Source organism: Camelus bactrianus, chromosome 17 (genome assembly GCF_048773025.1).
Source record: "Camelus bactrianus isolate YW-2024 breed Bactrian camel chromosome 17, ASM4877302v1, whole genome shotgun sequence".
Lineage (NCBI taxonomy): Eukaryota > Metazoa > Chordata > Mammalia > Artiodactyla > Camelidae > Camelus > Camelus bactrianus.
In genome coordinates this window covers 36,372,068-36,395,960 of record NC_133555.1, presented here as the reverse complement: position 1 = coordinate 36,395,960, position 23,893 = coordinate 36,372,068, and the positions used below count along the sequence as shown (strand labels likewise).

Here is a 23,893-nt window from a genome sequence, read left to right as displayed (position 1 = left end):
TGTTGTTGTCACTGTTTTGGATGTTTCTCCTCCAAAATGTTGTTGCTTTAGTTTGTGTGCATTGAGAATCTGGAAGATCAGAGATATTAGTGTTTTGTGTCAAGTTTTTCCATGTGCCTTGGTAACCTGTGAGCTGAGTGCCTTGAATAGCCTGAAAGAAGCACCAAAATCTCCTATCCATCCTAGGAAGAGCCAGACAGAACGAGCTACTCTGAACCTTGGGGAAACCACTTTGGGTTCTGCCTTTATGTTCTGCCATCTTCATCTTCAGCTGAAGGACAGTAGACACCTGTCCTTCAGACGGCAGTACAGCCTAGGACAAATGAGTACCAATGGACAGTCTAAACCCTGGGGTGGATCCCAGCTCTGCCCTTCACTTTCTCCATGGCATTTGCCAATCTCAGTTTTTTCATCTACAAAGTAGGGTAACAACAGCATCCCTGCCAACCTCGAGGGGCTGCTATGGAGACCCCTGTCAAAATGAGAGGATGAGTCAGAAGGCAGTTGGCAACTGTACTGTGCTGTGCCCACATGCTGACAAACCATCAGACCCACCCAGAGTTCACCTACCAAATCCTAGCCTTGAGGGATGTAATAGGTGTTAACTGAAAAAAATTTTTTTTCTACTAACTACTATATATAAAATAGACAAACAGCAAGTTTCTTCTGTATAGCACAGAGAACCTTATTCAATATCTTGCAGTAACTTATAATGAAAAAGAATATGAAAATGAATATATATATGACTGAAACATTATGCTGTACACCAGAAATTGACACAACACTGTAAACTGACTGTATTTTAATAAAAAAATTTTTTTTCTGTTAAAAATAGGTTTGAGGGCTATCTGCCATTGGATCAGCCCACCTCCCATTCTTGGAGGTGTACTTTCCCTTTGCTAAATAAAACCTTTAAAATCTTTCACTACAAAAAAAAAAATAGGTTTGAGGAATACTAGGTTAGCCAAATTTAAACCAGTTCCTCACTGCAGGGTTTCTCAGAGACTTATGTCCTGAGACTTAATGTCCCATGAATCTCCATAAGTGTTTTCCACACAGTGTCTCAGAGGATCTGCTTTCTGTGGAAACCTGTGGGGTTCCACATGACACCCTCTATTAGAAATGCCATATTACATCACATGACAATCCGTGAGTGGAGGATGTAGGTATCAGATGTGGTACCAGCTCTGATGTTGATGCTTGGATCATAAGAGACACGAAAGACAGACTGGTTCACTGAACCAATGGAAAGTTAATAAGGAGCTACAACCTGAAAGATTGACGGCTCTTAATACAAAAAGCACCCCCCCCAAAAAAATCAAGAGAAATCCTTGACATGCGTGAAGAATCTGACATGGGCTCCTCAGTCACATTTCTAACAAGAATCATAATGTGATTGTGATTCTTGGGAAAGCACTGGCCCATGGGAAAGGGCAACTCTGTAATAACAGAAAACAACTGAAGACGTCTCTTTTTCAGACCAGAGGCTTCCAGTTCTAACTCTTTTCTGACAGGGGTTCTGCTGGACACCTGAGGCTGAATGCTGCCTATCAAGATCCCTTAAACTGGGGCCCCCAGAATGCCCATGAGCCCTCCTAGCAGTCTTTGTCTTTTCTTCCCTATCTTTTCTTTATCATTTGGACCATAGAACACAGTCCTGCATACACAGCAGATGTCTGATAAACACGGTGAATTTCATCATCTTGTCCACGTAGACAGTGTATCATAGATCTCACCATCCATGGTCAGAGCTCTTCCCATAAATACTGGGTGAGCACCTGCTCTGTGCCCGGCACCACCCTAGGTCTCGTGGACATGTCAGCACATGGAGCAGGCACATGTCTCTGCCCTGTGAGGCTTATGTCACAGTGGTGTTCTACCCACCCCTTACGTTTGCATAACCTTGGATAGTCCACAGAGACTTTTTACAAATTTATCTTAGTTGGTTCCATGGCAACCCTATGATGTAGTTATTATTATTCTCAATTGACAGATGAGAAAGTTGAAGTCCAGCAAGATTAAATGATTAACCCAAGGTCATGCAGCTGAGGGTCTGCCAACTGAAACTCAAACTCAAGTCCTCTTTGGCTGTCTAAAGCTGTGCTACGACTCACGTCATCAATGTCTCCCATTGAATTCTGCAGAATAATTAGGTGATCCCCTAGTCTTCATTCTTTCTTCACAAGGAAATCCCGATTTCACTTTCTTATCCTGCCTCCTCATAGGTCAAAGCCATGCTTATTCAAGAATTATCCCCCTTTCCAAAATAAAAAAGCAATATCAAGGGAGGGCAGAACCTCCAAAATAGCTGTTGACCATCAGCAATACTCATCTAAAGAATTACTCAACTGAGTTCACTGTGTGTCATCTCAATCATAGAAAAGAAGAACTGCACCAAACTCGATATATTTCTGAAAACTTGCAAAACCTGAGAAGCTAAGCCTGTTTAAAACAGGAAGCTGTGTTGCTTCCTACCTTACTAATGTCTCTGGTGGTATCAGATGGTATCTCCATTTCGTGTGTGATGAGACCTAAGCTATCACTGGACGCACAAAGGACTTTGCTAAATTAGCAGGTACCACTGTCTTCTTTTTATTCTCATTTGGGCAAGAGCTTATTAAATGCAATAGAAGTTGTTTGTTTAGGAGAGGTTTCCAGGTAGACCGTCAGGTTTCTAGGAAAAAGGAGATGGAGTGAGGGGTCTAGATAGGTGGGAGCCATACCTCCCCAGAGTGCTCGTGCATGGAGGAGGCAGAGGAGAGGGAGGTCTACTGCAATGCAGGAGGTGGTATGGGGCCAAAGTGGGAGAGTAGATTGTGAAATATATCCATTGTCTTCTTGCTTTCTTGATTTTGCCTTTCTTTCTCTCACCTGTACCATGATATATCTGTCTCTTCCACTCATTCAAACTTGGCCTTTTATACTTCTTCAGTTAACATGCCCATGACTGTATCCATGTTGCCTTCCCTGTGCTTTCATAAATTCTCAACTATTTAGAGTATGACCACTCTAAAATGGTTATACTTAATAGTTTTCTGTTGTTGATATTGACTTGTAAGAAATATTCAGTGAAAATATAATTGACATACATGTGTGTGTACATACATTTATATATTATATTTGTGTATATACATATATTTTTCAATTTTTCATTGAAAATCCACTTTAAGTTAGGCTATTAGATGAATCAGTTGATCGGTTGATTTGATATCCTTTTGTCTGGATCTACAAGGTTGACTCTTTGCCTTTCCTGGCCCTAGATTAGAAGGTAGGGATAGAAAGCCTACCTAATTTTCTGGGAAATCTCACAATGTTGGGAATGAAAGTTAACTGTTGTTTAACAAGTGTTTCAAGGGTAGGCGGTGAGAGTATGAGGTCTTTGGTATATGGAAGTGATAGTAGTTAGAGAGTATTTGCAGCTCATTTCAGAAGGTGCTGATGATTATCTTGAACTATGCAGGCTATTATTTCTCCTAAGGGAAGAATTGCATGACTCAATAAGAAAAAAGCAGATAAACCCAGCAGAATAAAATGAGTAAACAGAAACAGATAATTCACAGAAAAAGAAATATGAATGACTAATAATTACAACTAAAAGAAAAAACCTCAGCAATTAGATAAATGTTATAATACATCCTCTTGCCTGTAAAACTGGACAAGTAATTTTTTCCTTTTAGATCTTCCTATTGATTCCTGTGAGACTGGCACCATCACCTACTAATATATACATTGTTACACACTTTCTGGAAGCAATTTGGCAAAATGCATCAAGAGCCTTAGAAATATGACTACAGGTAGAAATTGTGCTTTGAGAAATCTACTTTAAAGAAATAATAAAAATACAAAGATGTTTATTGCAGCATTATTTGTAAAAGTGCAAATTGGGAACAACTTAATCACACAACAATGTGACAATGATTAAACAACCATGAATATCTATACAATATGTTGCAGTTGTTACGAATTATATTTTCAAATAATTTTCAACCACACGGAACTAGGTGAAGGACATAAAATTTAAAATATCAATACCAAAGGGCATGCAAAAGTGTTATCAACTGTAACAAACATGGCAGCCATTCTCTCTCCATGTTATAAGTGGGGATGGAAGTACCAGGGGCCAGGAACCATGTTATTTTGACTGCATAGGCATAATTTCCCTATAAAACATTTCTTCATAATCATCTCTTTCAACTAAGTAACATATCAGCCTGTATACAAACACTAAAAATTAGCCACATTTGAAACACTTGCTTATTGGAATATAAAGAGTAAGTCTAATCTTCGAACAAGGAAGTTAGTAAAAAATATCCTGTCATTTGGCAGGTGATGAAACCAAGTCACTTAACCACACTACAAGAATGGGGTATAACCTTTGCTCTAGTAACTAATAATAATGATTGGCAGCTGTGGAAGTCCATGTGCTGCCCTAAAATATAAAGGCTGGGAGATGTCTGCAGCTGGGAATAAGACTGCATTTATTCATGATTTCAACCTTAAGAGGTTCTTGTGTATTTCCAGGGAGGGAAGTTACTGGCTCACAAGGCAGCCCATTCTGTTCCTGCACATCCTGGTTCTTAGCAAGCTCTTCCCCAAGTGCGACTTAATGTACTTTCCTCCAATATCATCAAATTTCATTTCCTCTTCTACACGAAGTTATCACATCATAGACTTTTCTATCTCAAAGGGACCTAAAACATAGCCTAATCCAACCCTTTAATAAAAAAAGATTAGAAAACTTGGTCCAGATCAAAGATGTACAAATAATAGGAGGAAAAAATAAGAAGAAAAGAAATAAAAATGAACCTGAAGACATTTGTTTTTCACACAGAACATTCCAAGTTCTGCTAACTACGGCTGATGTTTCCGGATGTTTATCATCCTAGCCTGTCTTGTGCTCCAGGTTGATACTAACCCTCTTAAAATGTGGTACCTGGGATAGAACCTAATATTTCAAATGTATAGTCTGAAAAGTGAAAAGCAGGGTAAAATTCGGTTCTATCCTTCTATCCATTTAAAAAGCATTTATTAAGCAGCTATTACTTGTCAGGCATTATACTGGGCACTAGTCCTGCACCATTCAATATGTGGGATACTTGTCACATGTGGTTATTCCAATTTAAGTTAATTAAATTCAAATAAAATGAAAAGCTCAGTTCCTCAATAGCAGTAGCCACGTTTTAAGTCCTCAGCAGCTATGTGTCTAGTAGGTGCTATGTATCTACTAGGCACAGAACATTTCCATCATTGCAGAAAATTTCTATTGGATAATGCTGTACCAGATAATTATTTTTTTCTGACTATCCCAGGTTCTCTGTGGAAAGATGTAAAAGGGGAGGGGGCCCTGGCTGTATAAGTGGGAAGCAACTTGAGTAGCTATACGGCTAATTAGTTGGATGAATAAATGAAGAAACATCTGGGTAGAGAGGTAGATGGAGAATCAGACGAGTAGATTTTCTATGTTCTGGATCACCTATTAATATAGACTAGGGCTGAATTAGCTCTTGGGGTCAGCTTCTAAAAAGCTTGAAATTGAAGATATTCTTAGATCAACCCTTACATTTCCTCTTTCCTTCACACCTAAGCTTAGGGAGGTTGGAGGTCTGTAACTCAGATATAGCAAACAGATTTTAAAAATTTAGGAGGGATTTCATGTCACCTAGTCTAAGAGTTGTCAACCTAGGCTGTACATGGGAATTGCCAGGGGAGCTTTAAGAATCACTGAAGCCCTGGTTCTACCCCCAGAGATTCTGATTTAACTTTTCAAGGGTATAACTTGACATTAGGATTTCAAAAGCTCCCCATTGATTCCTATGTGCAGCCAGAGCCGAGAACCACTGCTCTCATCAACCTTCCTCCCACTGTGGAAATCTTTTCCTACAATGTCCCTGATAGCCAGCTACCCAGCCTCTTCTTGAATTTCTCTAGTCACAGCTTGCTCAGGCTTCACAAGGACTCATTTTATTTTGGACAGTCTGGCTCAAACTCTTCTGTTGTGGCTGAATTTGCCTCTTGGAACTACCTCCCGTTGGTTCTAGTGGGAGCCGCTGGGGGTCACACATGATTTCAATTCTCATCTACACACCAGTATCTTGCTCTCTTCTCCTTTTCTAAGTGTCATTTCTGCAGGGTAGATAACCTCTGGCTCCTTCAGCTCATCTTTATTGGGTAGGGTTTCCTCTCCACTACATCTGAGTTGGGCAAAGTTTGCATTAAATGTCTTGCCTAGGACCTGGCCTAGTGCTCTGGATATAATCTCAGACCATTTTAAAACCCCATCACATGCTAATCTGAAATTCTAGGTGACTGTAAAGTTAGCATGTGACGGGTTTTTTTTTTTTTTTTAAAAACTTCCTGCATGTAAACAGATTAAATTAGTAGCATAGCAGTGTATGCAGTTATGGGAAATGATCATTTCACAGCATCCTAAAGCAGTCAAAACTAAGTGCCCAGTATCTGTGGTAGGTCGTATCATTGTTTCTAAACACTTACTCCCTTCCACCCCATAAAGGAGTACACCCTTCCTTGCCCTGACTATGCTGGGCTTCCCATGTACCTTATTTAACCAATGGACTGTTAGTGGGTATGATGTACATCATGTCTAAGTACAAGCTTTAAATGTGCTTGCATGGCTTAGTTCAACCTCCTGTTCCTTCAGCCTAGGTCCCAGAATGAGAAAATATGGGGAGTAGATCCCAGTGTACTCACAGCTGGGAGTGGAGGCCAGGAGAGACCAGCAGAATTTGAGCTGACCCATAGCCCTCATGTAATGTGAACAAGAATTAAAGGTTTGTGGATGAAAATACAAAAGACAAACAAACAAAAACCCCCAAATTAAGTGCCCAGCAGAACATCCATCTTCCTTCCTTCCTTCCTTTCTTTCTTGCTTTCTTGCTTTCTCTTTCATTCTTTCTCTCTCTCTCTCTCTCTCTTTTTCTCTCTCTCTTTCTATCTACCACCCACCTGTCATCTTTGTGATAATCTAACCTTGATGATTCTTCATTGGAATATCAGTAAGAAAATGGATTAATACAATCGTGGGTTCCCATTAGGTTATTCAACCAAACTCATTTGTAGAAATTCAAACTTCTCATTTACTGTAACTAAATATTTTAATGAAGGCTAAAAAGGCTTGTTAAAGCATTACTGGATACCAATCACCGTAGGTTTTCTATAACCTTGAGTAATGGGCTACAGACTGGTTATTTGTGGAAAGTCAAGAATTTCTCTTTAGGTGGAGGAGATACTCCTTCCTCTAAAGTCATAGTATACTATCTTGGACAAGATCTAAGAAATTCTGGACAGGCCTGAAAACTTGAAAAGTAGAGAAGGTCAGTGTGTGGAGGAGGGGGAGAACTAACATGCATCTGCCTGGCTCTGTGCCCAGATGTTCTCGCATGTGTTGCTCCACAGAATCCTCACTTTACTCTCCTCACAACACTTTCTTTGCTTCTCTTCTGAGACACAAGAGATTCTGGGTTTTCTCCTACCTCACTGTCCACTCTTTCTCATTCTCTCTTGCTGTGTCCTCCTCATTTCTGTGACCTCTGATTTTTGGCATGTCTGAGGATGCTGTCCTTTACTGTCTACACTTACCTCTCTGGTGCTCTTCTCCAGTATCATGACTTTAAACACATCTATGTGATGACAATTGCCAACTTTACATTTTCAGCCAAGAGTTCTCCCCTGGAGCCATATGTCCAACTGCCTACTGGACATCTCCTCTTGGATGGCACACAGTCATCTCAAACCTGACTGTCCCAAACCAGGCTTGTTTTTTCCCCGGCCTTCAGCTGGTGGCAACTCCATCCTTCCAGGTGTTCAGGGCAAAACTCTTAGAGTCACCCTTTCTCACTTACTCGTATTCTATCTGTCAACAAATCCTGTGGCTAACTTCTGCATTTATACAGAATCCATCCACTTCTTTCCCCTTCTACCCCTGCTCTCATGTTCAATCTAGTGTCACATCTTGCCTGGATTATCATAACAGCCTCCTTACCAGTCCCTTGTTTCTAACTTTGCTTCCATGGTCTATTCTCTATGTGGCAGCCAGAATAATCCTTACAAAATATAAGTTGGATGTCACACCTTTAATGGAAACTCGCCAATGGTCCCCATTGAACCCCTGCCCACCCAACCCTACCCATGTCTCTCTGATGCCCTCTCCTAATATTCACCCCTCACTCCTCTTCTGGCCACACTTGTGCTCTTGTTCTACACAGAACATGTCTAGGCCCTCTTCCATCTCCAGATATTTGTACTTGCTGTTCTACCTAGAACTCTCAGCCTCCAGACACCTGTTCAATTCCTTCCCTCACCTCCTTCAAGTCTTTTCTCAAATGTCACCCCATGAGCTCCTTAATGACCTCCTCTAATTTAAAACTGCACCTCTCCAACCACATCCTACTGTCGAGGATCAGCTCTCTTCATCATAGGCATGACAGTTTTCCACTTTAGCAAAGTTTTAGAATGAAATGAGTTTCAAATTAATAGTATCTTTTTTTTTACCCATCTGACAAGAGCTTGTTGACATTTACTTCTAAAAACATTCAGACAACTCTGAGAAATATTGAGAACAATTAGCGCAGAGCAAGGACAGAGCATCTATGGCTTTGGCCACCACAGATGGATCACATGCATTATCATTCTTGGAAGTCATGACCTCCACGTATGGTAGACATCCACAGAAAGGACAACCATTTAGAGAGAAATAAACTAGAAATGCACTTCAAGCCATACATCAAGCTAAATTAAAATATATTAGCGATTTGTATGTATAAACATGGAACCATAAAGATATATATATATACACACACACACACACACACACACACACACACACACACACACACACACTTATGTAATCTTGGGGTGTAGAGGTCCTTTCTAAATGGAAACCTAAGGCAATAACAGTGTAGACCTTGAAGTCAAAGGACACAGAGTCCCAGCTCTGCTGTGCATCGACAGAATAGTTACTAAGCCCTGCCAAGCCTCTGCTCACCTATAAAATGGGGATGTAAAATCCTACCCTGCCATGAGGACAAGCAAGCCTATATAAAGTGCCTGGCGTAAGAAAGGTAGTTATTACTGACTCTTATCACACATTGGTTATGTGTAAAGAATCTAAACTTCCTGAACTCAGAGACCATCTTCCTCTCAGTACTTTTTCCCTTCCCAGGTGATTGTTGACAATAAGGGAAAAAACACATCATACAAAGCAAGCTTCTGACCATATCATGCATTATTTGATCCATGCTGGAAAATGAGAATTTCTTCCATTTAAAGGCATCGTGCAGGGTGGGGCTCAGGACAAAGGAGCTGGTTTGATTTGGGGCATTTTTGGAGTTTAACAAGACTGTTTGAGTGGATTCTCATTAGGAGGGACTCTGGCTTGCATTTGGATGCAGGGAAGTAGCCTCCAGTTCTTCAAAGACAAGAGAGTTTGAATTACTGTAAACCCCAGGGTTGCCCTTCTGATGTTCACTCTGGGATATCTAAGCACAGCGTCCAGACACAGAGGCTGAACGGCTGCTCTAGCAAGAGAAGAGCAGGGTCCTGTGGATATCCTCCAACTTCAGAATTTGCCCAAAGCTATAAGAGTTACGGAGTGAGAAGAAGAAAAATTGTGGGCATGAGAGTATCACACACTGAATAATCTGGAGGCATCCTGGCAGCCCACATGTCCACATGAAGGTAACCACAGTGGTAATATGAAGGGCCTTCTCAGTCTTCCCGTGGAGGCCAGCTGAGCCCCAGCCAACGCAAGTCTCAGGACCTTAAGAAAAGCCTTCTCTCCCCTGTTTGGGTGGTTGTTTGTCAGCTCCACCCAAGATCAAAGGGGAGAACGAAGCTACTATGATCTCTAAATTTCAAAACAAAATTCAAATTCTTTACCTAGCGTGGCCGCCTCTTCAAGCTTCTTAAATCTCAGTTTGTGGTTTCAGGTTCTGATGAGTATACCCTTCATCTTGTTATTTGCCTAGGTTTTCAACCCAGTTAGCTTTAGAAAACATGTCTGCCAACTCTTCCAGAAATCCCTGCTTAAAAATACTTGTTCTCTATTATAGTTTAATCAATAATGGAATATAGAAAAATTAAAAATTTTACAGCTTTAAAAATTATAATCTACTTCCCTCCCACAGCTATTTTCATTATTTGCCTTTTGCCTTTTATATGTGCATATAATTTCATGTTGTTGCGATTTTCATTTACACACTTTATATTCTTGTCATTTTTCATAAACATTTGTCTGTGATTCAACCTCGTCTCCAAAACTAGTTTTAACAACTGCATGATAACCTATTGTGTAAATTGACTACAATTTAATTCAAAATATCCTTCATGTGTTAAACATTTAGACTGTTCGCATTTCTTGTTTTTCTATTTTGAAAATAATGCCACAGTGAACATCTTTGTGCACCTTATATATTGGTTTTGTCGACTTTTCCCCCTCAGGGTTAAATTCTCAGGAGCAGAACTACTGGATCAAAGCCATGTGTATCTTGATGGTTCTCGTTATATGTGAAATTTATTGAATCAAGTTACATTGCATCAGCAATGAATAAGTGCTCCAGATTCACTGCAAACTCACCAGCACTAAGTGTCATCATTAAATTTTATTTGATAATTAAAATGCCATTTCAAACTTAAATACATTTTCTAAAGAAGGGTCTCCAATTCTAGATGTTTCTTTTCAATTAAACTTTGCAGCATTTATTAATATTTACACTGGTGAATGTAAAACTATACTTGTTAACATAGAGAGGTATCTATGACCTTATACCATCTACCACAGTAAAAATGGAGGCTGCATAAATATTTAGTTGGACCTGGCCAGAACAAGAATGGCAAGGAGAGGACTTCTCTCCTTCTGACTCCAAGAATTGTGAGAAAAGAGACAATAGTCATGGAAGGAAGCAGTCACACCTGTGTGTCCCTGTCTCTCCCATCCAGGCTTTCACCAGAGTTGGTGGGTATTTAGGGCTATTTGAAAAATTGGGGGGATCCCCCAAGAGGATGTCTCTCTGCAAGGCACCTACTTACCCACATGGGGTAGCTAGTGCAGTTAAGTTGGTGGCCAGGCAGAAAAACAATCTAGTTTGCAGTCTTCTGTGTCCCTTGGTTGTACATGGACATGGAGTCGAGCAGCATGTCTGCCTGGGCACCTAGCAGTTCAGGAGAAAGAACACAGCCTGGGCCAGGAACCTGAGGGAGATGTGGTTCTCCATTCTAGCGATAGCAAAGGTAACACTCCATCACTGAGAGAGGTCACTATGCCTGGGGAGGACAGAGAATGAATGGATCCTGAGGCCATTAGCTACAAACCTTTGCAGCAGATGCTAGCACAAGGCTCAGAGTTGGGACTAGGTTGATGCTGCTCAGCAGATATCGGCCACTTAAATCAAGAACCAGCAGGAGACCAGAACATCCCCTCCCTACTCTGTCCGTGTATCGAGTCATGCTGGCCTCTCCCCCATATCTATACACCATCTTAGACAGGACAAATGAGAGAAGACAAGGAACTGAAATTATAAGCTGGAAACAGGATGAGTAAAACCTAAAGTCATCATTCAAATGAATGGATAGATCAGGCTAAATTTAAACCACTTGGGACTAAAATTTATGAAAACATTTCCTACCACCCAGCAGGTGGGAAGCTAGTAACAGAGGACCAAATAGTTTTGGAAACTAAAGAAACTTCATTTACATTGCAGGGCTGAGTTGTACTGTGAGCAATTTTAGTGAACCAACTAAAGGAGTATGATCTCATTTTTTTGTAGAACTTAGTATCCATGTATGCATATCTGCATAGAGAAATGTTAATGGTGGTAAACTCTTCATGGTGAGATTTGGGGTAGTTTTTACTTTTTTTTTTTTTTTTTTTTTTGCTTTGCTTTATTGCTGTTGTTTATTTGTTTACTATTACCATATCGTTTTTCCAAAGTGCAAGGACTGCGATTAGGACAGCAGACAGTTGAGAACCGTTACAGTCTTCAGATCTCTGACTCTATGTAACTAATAATCAAGGGCTTGGCTTCTGACTCTACAGAACCTGCTTGCTTCCTTGTGCTTTGCAGTCTAGGGCCCCCAAAGCTTCTACAATTTTATCATACTGATCATGTTGGTTTTATGGAAGTGATGCATGAATTAAAGACATGAGCCTCAAGTTAACACAACTTTAGTGAATTTTTTTTTAAAAGTTTGACTTGTTTTTGGATCAGTCTGGGATAAAAGGAAAGAAAATACAAATAATTAATGGTGAGTACAGGCATTTCTGCTCTCTGGAGCAAGCAGATCTATTCCTCTCTTGCTTAAGACATTAAGGTTTAGAGACACACTCTTGTGTTTGTAAATGCATAACAGAGAAAACGATGGTTATTTTTTCTCAGTGGCTGTGGATTATGCCATTAGGAATAAGAATTCTGATAAGATCATACATATCAGTTGTTCTTCAATTCTCTTTTTCATCTCAAAAGCCTGAAATGTGTCACTGGTCAGTGGATGATATATCAGGACAGAGTTATGAAAACAGATCAAGTTCTACCCAAGAGCCCCTACATTTTCCTAAGTTCATATGAAATGGCTTCTGATCGCTTTTCTTTCACTGCTGCTTCCTACCAATTTCACAGGTTTTTTTTTTTTTAAAGTTTACAATGTGATCTCATGGAGACACTCTCATTTGATCCTCACCACAACCTTGGGTGGTAGCAGATCCTAATTTTGGAGATGAGTAAATGAGGCTCAGAGTTAAGGGCTTGTCTACGTCCCATAGCTGGCAAGCAGAATGGCCAAGACCTGCTCCTGTGTCTCCCCTCTCTATTGTCACTTTCACTGAACAAAACCCTGACATGTGCTGACCTTTGGGGTCCCAGTATTCTCTTGAGAAGCAAAGACAATTCCTTGCCGCTGGCTCAAAGTACTGCATTTATAAGACTTAACTGGAGAGATGCCTACTGACATATACTCATGTCCTCACACCTGTACCTTGCTCATAGGAAGGAGCAAGTCAGCAGGACTCCTTACAAGGGAGCAGTGCAAAGATTAACTGCCCTTCATGGGACTCCTTCCTTGTTTGATTTTCCTTCTTTCTCCAGCCAAGTCTGTAATCTTAAGAGAAGTAGGCACTGGCCCTAGGGATCCTGGTCTGAGAAATATCAACTCTAATAAGAAATCTCACTGGCCTACACCTCCTGCTTAGCCCATTTCTGAAGAAGTTCTAAAGGGTTTGCTGTTGGCACATGACTGGCTTATCTCAGCATTATCAGGAACAAGAAAAGGTAATGCTGTTTAACATTGTTATAATAGTTAATAAAAATTACAATAGTTAAGTCTTCAAAAGTTAAAGATCACTGCACTTGAACCTAGCAATGAGAAAACTGGGCATAGATACTGAAGAACTAGCCCAAACTTTCGTAATTACTTGTTAGAGGATTTTAGGCAAATTATTAAATGTCTCTAAGGTTCAATTTCCCCATTAGCTATGATGAACAGCACATTGTTATGGAGCCATGGAGAGGGGTAGTTATTTGTAATAACAATCACTTACTATTATTATAAGCACTTGGTTTTTAAATAAGTAAGATTATTTTGAAAATCATATATAAACTGTAAAACATAAAATACAAAATGCCTTAAAAGATACAGTAATAATAATTATAATATGTTATCATTATCTGACCTGTGTTTTCCTGTTTTGTACATCTTCAAATGCTTTCAGAACAACATCCCCACTCTCCACCACCATCCACAACATCTCTATTTCTTTTCTCATCATGGATCATGCTGACTTTCAAAACATGACATCTCCCCCATGGTACCTCTGATATCCTTTTGAAAATACATGCTGAGGAAGGTATAGGCTGTTCATCCCATGTAGTTTTATCAAGTAAATGAACAAATCAACTGGTGAGGTTCACCAGGGGTGATCATGACTAATCGTGGGCTGCTCTGTTCTTCCATCACAGGGACGACAAGGGACATGGAGGCCTCAGTCAATGGGACAGAGGCTGTGGAGACCACACCCTACGACTATGAGGAGGCAATGCCATGCGAAAAAGTCGATGTCAAGGAGCTGGGTGCCCAGTTCCTGCCCTTGCTGTACTCCTTGGTGTTCGGGGTTGGCCTGCTGGGCAACGTGGTGGTGCTGATGATCCTTACAAAATACAAGAGGCTCCACATCATGACCAACATCTACCTGCTCAACCTGGCCGTTTCTGACCTGCTTGTCCTGCTCACGCTGCCGTTCTGGATTCACTACATTGGGTGGAAAGAGTGGGCTTTTGGCCGCTGCATGTGTAAGCTGCTCTCTGGGCTTTATCACATGGGCTTGTACAGTGAGATCTTCTTCATCATCCTGCTCACCATAGACCGGTATCTGGCCATCGTCCACGCTGTGTTTGCCCTGCGAGCCCGGACGGTCACTTTTGGTATCGTCACCAGTGCCTTCACCTGGGGACTGGCAGGGCTAGCAGCCATCCCTGACTTTATCTTCCATGAGTCCCAGGAGGAGTTTGGCAAGTCTGTCTGTAATCCTCTTTACCCACAGGGTAGAGAAGATGCCTGGAAGAGTTTCCAAGCTCTGAGGATGAATATCTTGGGTCTCGCTCTGCCTCTGCTTGTTATGGCTGTCTGCTACTCAGGAATCATTAAAACGCTGCTGAGATGCCCCAGTAAAAAAAAATATAAGGCCATCCGGCTCATTTTTGTCATCATGGTGGTCTTCTTCATTTTCTGGACACCCTACAACCTGGTTCTCCTTCTCTCTGCTTTTCAAATGAACTTTGAGACCGACTGTGAGCAGAGCAGACAGCTGGATCTGGCCATGCTGGTGACGGAGGTGATTGCCCACTCGCACTGCTGTGTCAACCCTGTGATTTACGCCTTCGTCGGTGAGAGGTTCCAGAAGCACCTCCGCCACTTTTTCCACAGGCACGTGGCCATCTACTTGGGCAAATACATCCCATTCCTTCCTGCCGAAAAACTGGAAAGAACCAGCTCTGTATCCCCATCAACAGGGGAGCAGGAACTCTCTGCTGTATTTTAGGTCAGATGCAGAACATTGCCTAAAGAAGATGCACAGGGCAGATGAAGCAAATGTATAGACCTCTACACCAGTCCTTTGAACTTCCAGGGCAACAATGAAGCTCTTGAAGATGTTAAAATATATACACAACGATGGTGGAATATCTATGCACCCCAAAGTCATTACCAAAGGTCAACTTATCATCAACCCTGAAAAGCATAGCTTTGCTTGATTCTCTGAAGAGTTACATACATGTAATGCACTTGAATGTTAGATAGTTACTATATGCAGCTATAAACAGGTAACACTTTTTATATTTTAAAACTTAACTTCAGCCAATGATTCACATAAATGAAACTTACTTCACAAAGTACAATAAATCAGTTACATTACTTCTTAATGTGCCGAACTCTTTCCTTGCTTGATGAAAAGTGTTTTTTTTTTTAATTTGTGCATATGTACTCTCAAGCACCATTATGGCATGCCACACTTGTTCTGAATATTCTTAATAGTGAACTGATTTCCTATTTGCACCAAATGACCACATTTCCCAGGAGCGACTCAACTGAAGAACAGTTTGGTATAGAGAATAAAGGCCCTGTTCATAGAAACTTCTCAGAGCCCTGAATTGTTCAGATATTGTCCTCTTACACGCCAGTCTCACTGATTGATCATCATTATCCAACAACTGTTGTGTTAGGTGATACAGACAGGATGCACAAACATTACCTTAGGTTAACTGAAGATGCAAAAATGTGTAAGACAAACAATCTTTGCATCCATGAAACCTTCCCTGTGGTAGAGGATATAAGACAGACACAAATAACTCCAGTGCAAAGAGGAACACACTTGATGCTGTGCCTGGGCCAGGAAGAAAGAGCTGGGATCTCAGGGAGGAAGACTTCATGGAGGAAGTGGCTTTTGAGTAGGTCTCTGAAGAAGGGGCAGGATGTGAAAAGGGAGAAGATTTGTGGGAAGGCACCCTAAGTCAATGGAATGCCCAATACAAAGGTGAGAGGGGAGGGCAGGAACATGTGTGGGTGTCAGGGTGGGTGGGAAGGTTGGAATGGGCCATGAATTTCAGGCAAAGTATCTCAGGCTTTATTGGAGAGGCAAGGAGAGCTATTGTTTAGAGCAGGGGAGTAAAGCAATCAACATGGTGAGCTAGGAAGATAAAATCTGGAAACACATAGAGGACGGAGTAGAGGCTCAGAACCATGCAGGGAAGTAAGTTAGGAGACAACATACGTGTGGAGGCAAGGAAAGATCAACGGCTGATAAGAAAGGTGACAAGAGCACCCAGAGAAGAATTTGGCTGAGACAGTGTGAAGGAAGAGTTAAAGCACCAGAAGGAATATATGGTTGATTGAAAAACACAAAGATCAAAACAGAGTGTATATTAAAAAAAACAAGAGGACACACACACACACACACACATTTTGCATTGTGCTTAGACGCACTGATCAGCTTCTTACAGGATACAAAAGAAAGCAGTAACAGTGGTCGTCTTTAGGGAGGGATATGCATAATGAATAGGAAAAGGGGGGACCTTTCTCTGAATACCCTTTTGTGCCCTTTGGATTCTGTAATGTGGAAACACAGTTTTCAAAAAATTAAACAAAATTTGAGAATATATATATAATTTTTGATCTTGCTGAAGTTTTAGGAGCTAGATGCTCAAAGTCTACAAAATAGATTGTTAAACAAAAAAAAAAAAAAAAAAAAAGAAAGAAAGAGGGCTGGGGCATGGTGGACAATTCCACAGCATCACCTCCCATTGCCCATGAGACCAAGTGCATTTTCAATTGTTCACTAAGGTATACTCAAGTTTCATGTGTTCATTCACTCATCTGGTTACATCATTCATTCATTCAGCAAACATCTGATGAGCACCTGCCATGTTCTCAGCGAAGTCCCTCAGGGAGCTCACTGTCAAATTGAATTGGACAGTGTTCTTGTTCTACATTGCCCTAGTTCAAAATCAAATCATGTCTTAAAAAGGAAATTGCCAGTGCCTAAATTCAACCCAAATGAGAGAAACTTCCACTTTAAGATAGAAAATATTCAAATGCCAAAACATTCCACTTCCTAATCAAATGCTTGGAGAAGGGATGTGCATGCTCTTGGCCATCCACCCCATCCAATCTTGACCGCTGGTGAATGACCTCGACTTTTCTTACCTTCACTCGTGTCTGAAAGGTCTTACCTCAACCCAACCCTACGTGGGCAGCACAGGATGCGAACTGTGGAACATTAAATCATGCAACATGGATCTCAATTTGGCTAGGAAACTTTGAAGTTACTTTTTCTCTTTCTTGTGGTTCAGCCAAAATGTAAATAAAACAATCAATTAAAAACTATACATCACTGGTTCTCTCTTGCAATATGAAGTAGTATCTGCCCTTAGGTAACCACAAGTGCAGGATACAGGTACTTGTTCATACACCCCTGATCCCTGAAAGCTTTTAGGAGCCCTGTGACCCACATAAAATTGCATGTAACAAAATCACAGATTCTGTATGCTCCATTGTGTTCACTTGTCCCATGCTGTCTGATGGAACCATACACAATGATAGAAAAGGTCTACATCTGCACTGTCCAATATAATCACTAACCATATGCAACTATCGAGCACCTGAAATGTGGCTAGTGAGGCTGAGGAACTGAATTTTTCGTTTTCATCCAGTTTCAATTGAAACCGCCAACATGTGGCTAGTGGCTCTTGTATGCGGTTAGTGGTGCAGCACTAGCCCCTTCAAACTTGCCTCTTTATGTCTTTTCTACCTATGCGTCAAGCTTTCTGTAGTCAGCAAACACATCTTGAACACTGTGTGACAGGCTGGGGAAAATGCCAGTGATGCAAAGATGAAGTAAGATTCATTTCTAGAAAACTCACCATTCGGTGGAAGAGATCCATCTGACTCAAACGACTATAATGAAATGTGATAGGTGCCCAAAGGCCCCTGAGGCAGAAAGTAGAATGGAGACATTAAAGAAAAGTACACAGAGAAAGTGACATTCTGCTTAGGTTGGGTTCCCCCCAAAGCAGTTCCTGAGAAAGAAGCAGAGATCAAAGAGTTTACCTGGAAAGTGCAGAAAACTCCAAGAGTTAGTAGGGAAGTACATGGAAGAGAAAGATATCAACAAAGGTACATTATGAAGTACTTTCCACTGGGGAGTGACTGGAGCTCAAGACCACTAGAAAACTGGGGAGCAGTGTAACTCACAATTCTCAGTTATTTCATTTGAGGAGGAAGGGAGTTGGGGTATTAACACTCTACTCACATCGGTCACTGGCTGATGACTGCCCCTGGGAGGGGTGTGTTAATTTTCCAGCAATTCCAGCCTCTCTGGCTCTGGAGAGGCCCTCCCAGCTATGGGGAAAGCTCCAGGCAATGAGACGCAGATACTGGATGTTGGAAGCTAGCTGGGCATGCTCAGTTAAGGCTTGAGGGATAAAGCATTTGCTAGATCTTTGAACAGGTTTGGGAACAACTTTTTCATGAAGCAAAGAGTGTAAATGAGAGCAGTGTCCAAGCAGGTAGGTCAATGTGCTGGCAGCCACAGTGGCACAAAAGTGCACGACAAAGAGCCTGCTGTGGTGAAGACTAAAGTGACCTTGACAATGGCAGGCGACCTTGAACACACCTTAGTGATGATTTCCCTGCTGCTCCTCCTTTTTGTTGAGCATCATATTTTACTGGTTTAAAAAAGATGATCTTTTTCCAGCTTTAGTTTCTGAGGTTTTCTTCAAATTCCAGAGCTAAATTCTAAAGTCTTCCCATTTCCTGAACAAAGCAGGTTTCTGTCCTTCGTAGCCTATAGGCTTTCCGTCACTGGGGTTTTCTTCCCTTTCTGCCCAGGTAAATCCCCAGTATAGTTAAGGTCACCCCCCAGTATAGTTAAGGTCACCATTTCTTTCTCTGTTCACTGATCTAATCCAGGAGTCAGTGAACTGTGACCCATTGCCTGCTCTGTCAATAGTCTCACTGGAACATAGCCATGCTCGTTTGTTTATGAATTGTCTGTGGCTGCTTTTGTGTTACCACAACAGAGCTGAGTAATTGTGACAGAGACCGTACAGCCCACAAATCCTAAAATATTTACTTTCTTGTCTTTACATAAGAAGTTTCCAGACCCCTGATAATCCATACCCCACAGGATCTGGGCCTCTGATATCCATAGTCATGAGGGAAGGAGACCAAATTTGGGGCGGGGGTACTCAGAATGTGAGTTCTGAAGACAAGCTGCTTAAATCCCCAGGTTAGTTCTACCTTGACCCTGAATGCAGGTCAAAACAAACAAAATAAGGTTAGAGTGTGTAGTAGTCAAGTGCTGCTGACTAATGCAAATGCTAACAGTCTGTACCAAGACAGCACATTGGAAGTCTTCATTGGGGCAGCAGGACATCACCAATGCTGTATTCCAAAGCAGACTATATGCAGAATTGATAAAGGAATTGTAAAACATGTTTTACAACCCTCAAGACCCCTCACCTGTACTAGGGACAAAAATATTGGATTGATGGAAGGAACTCTACTTCAAAAAGACACCTGTACCCCAATGTCCATAGCAGCACTATTTACAGTAGCCAAGACACATAAATAGACTAAATGTCCATCAACAGATGACTGGGTAAAGAAGATGTGGTACATTTATACAATGGAATACTATTCGGCCATAAAAATGACAACATAATGCCATTTGCAGCAACATGGATGTCCCTGGAGAATGTCATTCTAAGTGAAGTAAGCCAGAAAGAGAAAGAAAAATACCATATGAGATTGCTCATATGTGGAATCCAAAAAAAAAAAAAAAAACAGAACATAAATACAAAACAGAAACAGACTCATTGACATAGAATACAAACTGTGGCTGCCAATGGGGAGGGGGTGGGAGGGGATAGACTGGGAGTTCAAAATTTGTAGATACTGACAGGCATATGTAGAATAGATAAACAAGATTATACTGTATAGCACAGGGAAATATATACAAGATCTTGTGGTAGCTCACAGCAAAAAAAATGTGACAATGAATATATGTATGTTCATGTATAACTGAAAAATCATGCTCTACACTGGAATTTGACACAACATTGTAAAATGACTATAACTCAATAAAAAAAGTGTTAAAAATATTGAATTGATGAAAATCAGGGAGATACTTGAAAAGGAGTTCTTTGTTGAGGGCTGCTGGTTCCACCTCTACACCAGGGATGGGAAGGAAGGAGGGCATGGTGGGTGCTGCTTCTTACCTCAAGTCTGGTAAAAGTGATGCAAATAGGACAACCAGAGAGCGTGACACAAGTCACTGCAGTTAAATATCTGACTGTAACCCAGGAAATCAGGACACAAGAGACAGGCCAGCCAGCTGCTTGGGGCATGGGGGTTAGTGGTGGTGGCAGGAGTTGGGGAGTAGAGAAAAACTGCCACTACTTTGAAATGTATATATACTTTCAGGGTTGATTTTGGCAAAGAATGTGAGATTCCTTTCCATAGACCAGATGAGAGGGAGCTGACTAGAGTATTTCTAATCTTGCCCAAGAAAACTGCCTGGATGAAGCTTGTCTATAGGAGGAGAAAAATGTGTGTGCAACTGACTGCCGAAACAACAGGGGATAATAGGAAATTGTCAGGGAAAATGCATTTTTTTAAAAATCACAGGAGTTTTATTGAATATTCCCAGGGATATCTCCAATGACTCTACCAAAGTAGTCCATGAGAGAAAGAATCAACTTTTAAATACCTGCCAGCCCCAGGGGTGGGGCTAGGGGTGAAGTCATCATCTTATGACAGGGCCAGTCAAGCAAAAACTATGCTTAGTGCTTAGCAAGCAGGGGAAGGAGGAGAAATGCTGGGGAAGGAGAGAGATAAGTAGAGTGGTGCCTCTACTTCTCTCTCCTGCACATGTCATCCCCCAGCTGGGGGATGGGGAGAAGATTTAAATGTCAAATCACGTTGAATTTTGATATTCATATGGGGATCAACCTTTCAATTTCTGAATTGAAACTCTCTCTTTTCATGACTTCAAATAATCACGGGACTTTTTTGTACCTAAGCGTGATGACAAGAGTCATGGGACTGCCCCACTTTTCATTGGGGCTAGAAGAACTTCAGCATCTAATTCAATTTAAAGGGACATGAGACACAAAAGAAAAGATTCTTTATGTTTATATCTCATATGTCCTGTTGGTTCAACATACTGGTGGCAAAATCAAAGCCCCCAAATTTCAGCTCTTGAGGTCTACAGACTGTAGGGCTTACATGAATTTGCAGGACTGTCCTGCAGGACTTAAGTGGATGTTAGAGCCCCAGATCCTGGCTGAGGAATAAAGCAGAAGGGATAAAAGCAATGATGTTAAATATACATATAGCTGTAGGTATATATATGGATATGAATATGGGCTTGAATACGGAAATACTAATGCCTTTAAAATTCCATACACCTAGATTTTGCTTATTTTCAAAGTTAACCTTTCCTGACTAAGCAAGAGGCTAGTCTACTGGCCACTGCCCGATGCCATCAGAAGAATGGCTGCCTCTTGCAATCTAGACTTTCCAAACTGAGAAAAGCCTCTCAATTTTCAGATAGGACAAGATTCTTCCTGGCTTACTTTGTGGTCCTTACAAATTGGCCCCAACCCTCAGATCATCCTCCTCACTTGCTAACACCTACTTCAGTCACATCTGCAGTGGGAAATGTGAACACTAGGGGGCCTTCACCAATGCCAGAGCCGCAGCTAGCCCTGTGCAGTCACTCAAGAAAGCAGTGAAGGAGAAAATATGCCCATATGCTAGGTGGAAGGTGAGGTTTTGATGATGTTACAGAAAGAAACTCAGGAATGCCTGTATTTGATCCTGTCCAACTGAGCTGCAAAACTCTAGGGGATGCCATTTATATCCCTAAGAATTGTACAATGCGGTGGCCACAGGAGGGAAGAACAGAGGATAGGAAGCATGGTTTCACTTTGTTAGTACTTGGGCTCATTCCTAGTTCCCTGGTGTAGGGCTTTGGTGAAGCTTGTTATAGTTCAAGGCCTATTGAATTCTACTATCTTCTCTTAAGCCAAAATTCAATACCCTCCCCCTTAGAGGTAGAGTACATGCTTAGTAGTAGAGTACATGCTTAGCATGTAGGACGTCCTGGGTTCAATCGCTAGTATCTTCACTAAAAATAATAAATTAATTAAATAAACCCAGTTACCCTCCCAGAATAAAAATAAATGAAATAAAATTAAAACAAAAACAAAAACAAAATTCAAATCTATTCCTGAGGGCCTCACCCATGCCTGAAGCAATGGGTAGGCTGAAAGCATGTGTGACCAGAAAAGAAAAGCAAGACGGCAGGACCTGCCCCTGTGGGGCACACCTTGATTCAACATACTGATGCTTGCGGGGTAGAAACAGACCAGACTTACTAAGGCACGTGTGGGATCTTTTTAACACACAAAGGCCCTGACTGCTAGTAAGTGTGGCCCAATCCCTATTCTGAAATGTGAAAATCAGAACAGCAACATCTCTGAAACAAGACAAGTGAGAATGGGCAGAGGGTCAGATGTTCTGCTCATCTTACTGTTTTTCAATCAAGATGCTGTTCATCAGTCAAAATCCAACTGGTCATATTTACTGAACATCTATAATTTTTTTCTTTATGAGGGGAGGTAAAGGGAATGGTAAAAGAAAAACATGGTTGCTGGTCTCAAGAAGATAATAATTTACCAAATTAAAATATGTGTGGAATATTCTGTTGCGCACCATGCCATCCTGCCCCGGATCCAGTCACTGCCATTCTCTGTGCCTGAGAAGCTGCCTTGTGTGAATCACACCAGCTTTCTCCCTTGCTCTCTGGATTAGGTCCATAGGGACCGCTTGCAGGAAGTCGGAAGAAGAGAGAAGAGTAAGGTCAGGGTATTTATTCCCCCAGGCCCCTCCGTGCAGCAGCATTGAGGACTAGAGGCATCCCCCTACAGCAGGTCTCATCTCCCAGCTCTGAACCTCACCAGTTCCTCTGACTCCTCACCCTTCAGACCTAGAGCCTAGGGTACTAAACTCTGCTGTCACTCATCTCAGGAGACTGCATCCCCCTCTACCCTGCTATCACCTTTGTAAATGGTCCCTTGATTAAACTCTCCACAAACTGCCCAATTTGAGAGTGTCTTTTCCTTCTGGGACCCTGAGTGGCATAAGAAGACAATATATGGCACAGGAAAACAAGTTGACAATAAAAGAAAAAATATGGGAAGTGTCAAGTAAGTGTTCAGGGAAGACTTCCTGAAGGAGAAGTGACTAAGCCTAAGGATGAGAAGCTACACTTCTGAGGAGCGCTGTAGAAAGGGGTTATGCAAAGGCAGAGTTGAGAATGGACAGAGAATGTTCAAGAATAGAGACTACCAGTCAATATGGACGAGAGAAATTGGTAGATGAAGAGTGAGAGATCTGGAAGCAAGGGCACTCTGATGCCTGAATTAACCTTAAATGCCAAGGGTCTGGATGTGCCCTGTTGGCAAACTGAGAGTGACACTGCTATAGATACAAACTGGAGAGGCAGTACTTGGTTCATGATGATTCCTACAGTGACCATCATCAGGCTCCTTTCAGGTTCCCCTTGACTTGTTAGATCCAAGAGTGATGGATCCCAGCCTGACCTAAGTTAGGCCAATTGGAATTTGAAAACTCAAATGAAGACATACAGAGGTGGGTGGAACTGACTGGACCCATGGCTGTGGCCTGGAGAGAGGCTTCATGACCTCCTTCTGAGGTCGAATGGTCCCTCCTTCTCCCATTCTGTGAGCTGTCCAAACAAAACCATACCCATACAGTCATTCTTGGCTGAAGCTGGGGTTGTTTATAAGTTAATAAGATTAACTGACAT

The 23,893-nt window shown here is 41.5% G+C and overlaps 1 protein-coding gene across 1 annotated transcript; it reads left to right on the top strand.

The window, feature by feature from the left end:
* Nucleotides 1-2,417: 2,417 nt before the first annotated feature.
* Nucleotides 2,418-15,422, top strand: LOC105078726 (C-C chemokine receptor type 3). Its single transcript, XM_010967346.3, has 2 exons — nt 2,418-2,575; nt 13,965-15,422. Exon 2 carries the CDS (start codon nt 13,979-13,981, stop codon nt 15,041-15,043), a length of 1,065 nt encoding a protein of 354 aa, XP_010965648.3. The 5' UTR covers nt 2,418-2,575; nt 13,965-13,978; the 3' UTR covers nt 15,044-15,422.
* Nucleotides 15,423-23,893: the final 8,471 nt, after the last annotated feature.